Below are 4,106 nucleotides of genomic sequence, written 5' to 3' on the forward strand. Positions count from 1 at the left end.
CTATAGTGGGCTGGTGACAGGGGGTGGCTGGGAGGTCGAGCACAAGGGATGGAAATTGTGACACGGTTTGAGAATGATAGGGGGTTTTCTTCGTTACAGGGTAAAAAGTATTAATAACCCGATTTGCTTGTAAAACGATCGGACCTAACCTAGTGAAGCTCACTGTATTTCTCTAGTTCATCGTTCGGTGATCAATAGTAATAATTACAGCTACCGACAAGCTGAGAATCTGGTGGGGGATGAGTGTCCCTACGGTTGAACCAATGATGTCATGAGGGTTGCGCCGAGGGGTGTGGCGTCGGTGACGAGGCTGGTTCCGCCTCGAAGTGCCTCGAGGGCAAATCGGGAAGCGTCGGGCCAGTTCGTTCTCAGTCGACACCGGTACTCCCTTCGAGAACGTTGCAGAACGTATAGCTGCTGCAACAGACATACAGAAAGCAGTACTGGCTTCAGCAGTGGGCCTGTGCTGTGAAGTTGATGAGTAAAAAGGGGAAAGATTGTTGGAATTATTATTGACAATTGACTGTTAAATCCTAATAACATTTTACCACGAGGAACTGCCACACTGGAAGAGGCGAACACGTGTCATCCGCGCTCCTGTGAGCGGATCAGTTGAGCTGGACAGGAATTAAATCAAACCTGTGAACGTGAACGTGTAAGTGACATTTGGTTGAATAGGATTTTGAAAAAGAAAAGAGAAATTCATACCTATTACCAGTGATAACTAGTGGACAAGAGCGCGGTGAAAGGTGCGAGAGTAGCAGTAGAATTGAGGAATTCGTAAGGATTCCTTACAGGGACGTCAAAATGATGAGCTCACATACTCATCCTCACGGACATCCGCATCCTGGTTATGGATTTTTGTCCGGAATGGAATTTCACACGGTGCACCACATGGCCCAGGAAATGTCATCGGGACAGCAAGGATCCCCTGGCGTGAATGGTGCCGTTGGTGGTGGAGGTGGTGCGCAAGAGCAGCACATAAAGCGGCCCATGAACGCCTTCATGGTCTGGTCCAGGATTCAGCGGAAGAAGATCGCCCTGGATAACCCAAAGATGCACAATTCTGAGATATCAAAGAGGTTAGGTGCCGAATGGAAATTACTATCAGAGACAGACAAGCGACCTTTCATCGACGAGGCGAAGAGATTACGTGCCATGCACATGAAGGAGCATCCGGATTACAAGTACAGACCAAGAAGAAAGCCAAAAGCGTCTGTGCCAGTGAATCCCGGTGGCAAACCTGGTTCGATCAGTCCCGTCGGTAGCGGTCCAGGTGGTTTCGCGAGTTTTCCATTGCCACACTACTTCGCCGCTTCAGCAGCACCCATGGGACATCATCATCTGGACTTTCCGCCCCTGCCAACCTACTTCGGATCAGCCTTCGACGCGGTTCATCTGAGCAAGCTCGTGGCCGGCGGTCAGGGTAACCCGTCTTCGGCTGCTGCCGCCGCGGCGGCCGCCGCCGACGCAGCCAATAACAACGCTGCTGCCGCCTCCGCAGCAGCCGTCGTAAGCAGCTTCTACTCGAGTCTCTACCCCACGACGACGACCTCAGCAGCGGCTGCCGCTGCTGCTGCGTCGAAACCCTATCATCCTGGTAGCGGTGCCAGCAGCGCCGTGGCTGCGGCCGCGGCCGCCGCGGCGCATCTCTCACCGCATCTGTTCTCCACCAGTTCACATTCACTTTCGCCGCACCACCATCATCATCATCATCATCATCCTGGAGCCATTCAGCATTCACATACGTCGGCCACGACGACGACCTCCTCCTCCATGTCGATGCCATCCTCCCTCATGTTCCCGACGTCCTCGACTTCAGGTTCAGCGGGGAGTATCGCCGGATCCAGTAGCAGTCCCGGAAGTAGTCCTGGTGCTACGTCACTGGTATCCACGCCAACCAACTCGTCCGGCACCACCCTTGACCTTGAACAATTACGAAGACCCGTGTCAGTTATCTTTTAGACATTTCTCAATACTCCTCGTCCCATGGATATATCAATTTATCGTTAAGGACACCTTGTATACATGACAGCTGCGATCGTCTCGTACGATGAAAACGATCGCGAGGTTAGCTGAGCACAATTTTTAATGACGATAAATAAATGACGTACGGCCCGTGAAAAGGGTGCAGATGCAAAAAAAAAACCAGAGCTGTAATTGTATAAAAGGAGAAGGAAAAATTAATGAAATATTAGTGCGCGGTGATCTGCTCAGCGGAACCGTTATCAAAAATGTCCAAATTTAATCGTATTTAAAAAGAAAAAGGCCCAATCCGAATTGTACAAATGTTATGTAGATTTTAAGTTGGTACCTCATGTCATATTTATATTATTTTCTATTAACATTACTTTGAAAATAAGTGCGTGCCCGCGAGTGTATTTGAGAGAATAATCATGAAAGATGAACGAACGAGTGAGAGAGAGAGAGATGGAATACTATAATAAAAAAAAACAGATAAAGGATTATTTAGGACAAAAGTACACAACCCTCCCAAAAGTTGGTTATACCATAGAAAAGATCTAGAAGCGCTAATTAAAATTTGTCTTAAATAATCTAGTGTGATTGAACGCAATGATGAGTACATAAATTGAAATATCAGTATTTGCTGTTGTTAAAGATTAATTTATGCACCCAATCGAATAGCATTACGTTTGCCACGTACAGGAGAGACAAAAAGTTTCTTGGATCGTGCTCCAATTCCTTAAGGCTAGTCCGTATGTGAAACTTGGATTTACCGCACGGGATAGGCATTTTTACATTTTAGCAACAACCACGAAGTCACCATGTACATTATGTTTGTTAATAAATTGTTATTATATGTTCATACCACGAATCCAATTGTCTTATTGATTCATCCCTTAATTTCCCGACGAAAGGGAAGGATATCGAAGGGAAGCGGGGAGGGGTTGAAAAATGTATTTTTTTTTAAATCCCCATAAATTGATCCGCGTGAGAAAGCAAAATTGGGGTATTTAATCGGAAAATATCGAAGGGACGAAAAGTCGACGTCGAAAAGGTGGCGTTCCGACGGTGGGGCCGAGAGGTAAATATTAATACAGAGAAGGGTCCAAGGGAAGTAAGGGCCAAGGTATTGAAATAGAAAAGGGATGAAAACTAAGGAAAGTTCGGTAAGCAGTGCAAGCGCCCCCCCCCGTCCCTCCCCCATAAAAGGAAACAGCCAACAGAGCCAGCGGGGTTTCTCTGTATGAAAGGACAAAAAGGGTCCCGCGCGCCAATACAATTGCCCTCTAAACAGAGGGTAGTTATAGTGAAACGCAATGCGTAGGGGTGCCCCATAAAAGCAAAGGGTGGTCACCTCTGGGCTACACTCGCTTGGCACTCCTAGTAACCTCGGGGTGCTCACGGTGAGACTTTTTAGCCATTCAATGCCGCGCGAAGGGTTTAAGGGTGCGTGCACACCGTTTGACCCCTAAGGACCACCCTCCGACTACTTTTGGTTTTCTCGTCACCTTCTACCGTCACCCATACAGCTCGACCTAAGTACCAATGATAGTTCTCGAAACCCTTTACCCCCTTTTTTTCATCCCCTAGGATTACGATCATCAACGTCTTCCACGTTGGTCCTCGATGACCTGCGCCCCGTCGAACCGAACCTCGACCCCTTTGAATCTGGAGCTGGCGCTGAAAAAAAGGGCAAAAACGACTGAAACAAGAGAACCATCGGAGAAGGACGAAAGAAGGGGTGGGTCGGGGGTCGCAGGGTAATGGAGAAAGGGGTAACGTATAATATCAAAAGGGTTCGGTCGAGTTTTCAATGGAACTTAATTTGGAAGTCGTATCGGGATCCGTGGACCCTTATTTCATGGAAACTTCTTAAGGGTTACGGCTCGTCTAAATTAGACGATTGTTTGTGGCTCCCCGAATGCTTTCCTTTTGCGCCATCGCGATACCACGGCGAAACCCTTCTGCGACACGTCGAAGGAAAAGGGTGAAAAATAAGAAAAAAAAAACATTCTGTTTGTAACTGACGATCCCTAACCTCAAACTGAAGGGGTTGGCTGCTGTCAACTGGCTCACGGAGAAATCGAAACTCGTTCAGAAATGCCAGTGAGTACAGTTAGCTTTTTCTTTCACCCTCCCCC

The 4,106-nt window shown here is 47.8% G+C and overlaps 1 protein-coding gene across 1 annotated transcript; it reads left to right on the top strand.

Moving 5' to 3' along the window:
* Window positions 1-259: 259 nt before the first annotated feature.
* LOC107273541 (transcription factor SOX-21) lies at window positions 260-2,824 on the top strand. The gene has a single exon (XM_015751856.2). It carries the CDS (start codon window positions 808-810, stop codon window positions 1,963-1,965), a length of 1,158 nt encoding a protein of 385 aa, XP_015607342.1. The 5' UTR covers window positions 260-807; the 3' UTR covers window positions 1,966-2,824.
* The last annotated feature ends 1,282 nt before the right edge of the window (window positions 2,825-4,106 follow it).

This window comes from Cephus cinctus, unplaced genomic scaffold, assembly GCF_000341935.2.
Source record: "Cephus cinctus unplaced genomic scaffold, Ccin1 Ccin1_scaffold1709, whole genome shotgun sequence".
Lineage (NCBI taxonomy): Eukaryota > Metazoa > Arthropoda > Insecta > Hymenoptera > Cephidae > Cephus > Cephus cinctus.

Bases quoted from the DNA above. Each gene is read 5' to 3' on its own strand.
- LOC107273541 (XM_015751856.2), top strand. From the start codon at position 808: ATGATGAGCTCACATACTCATCCTCACGGACATCCGCATCCTGGTTAT.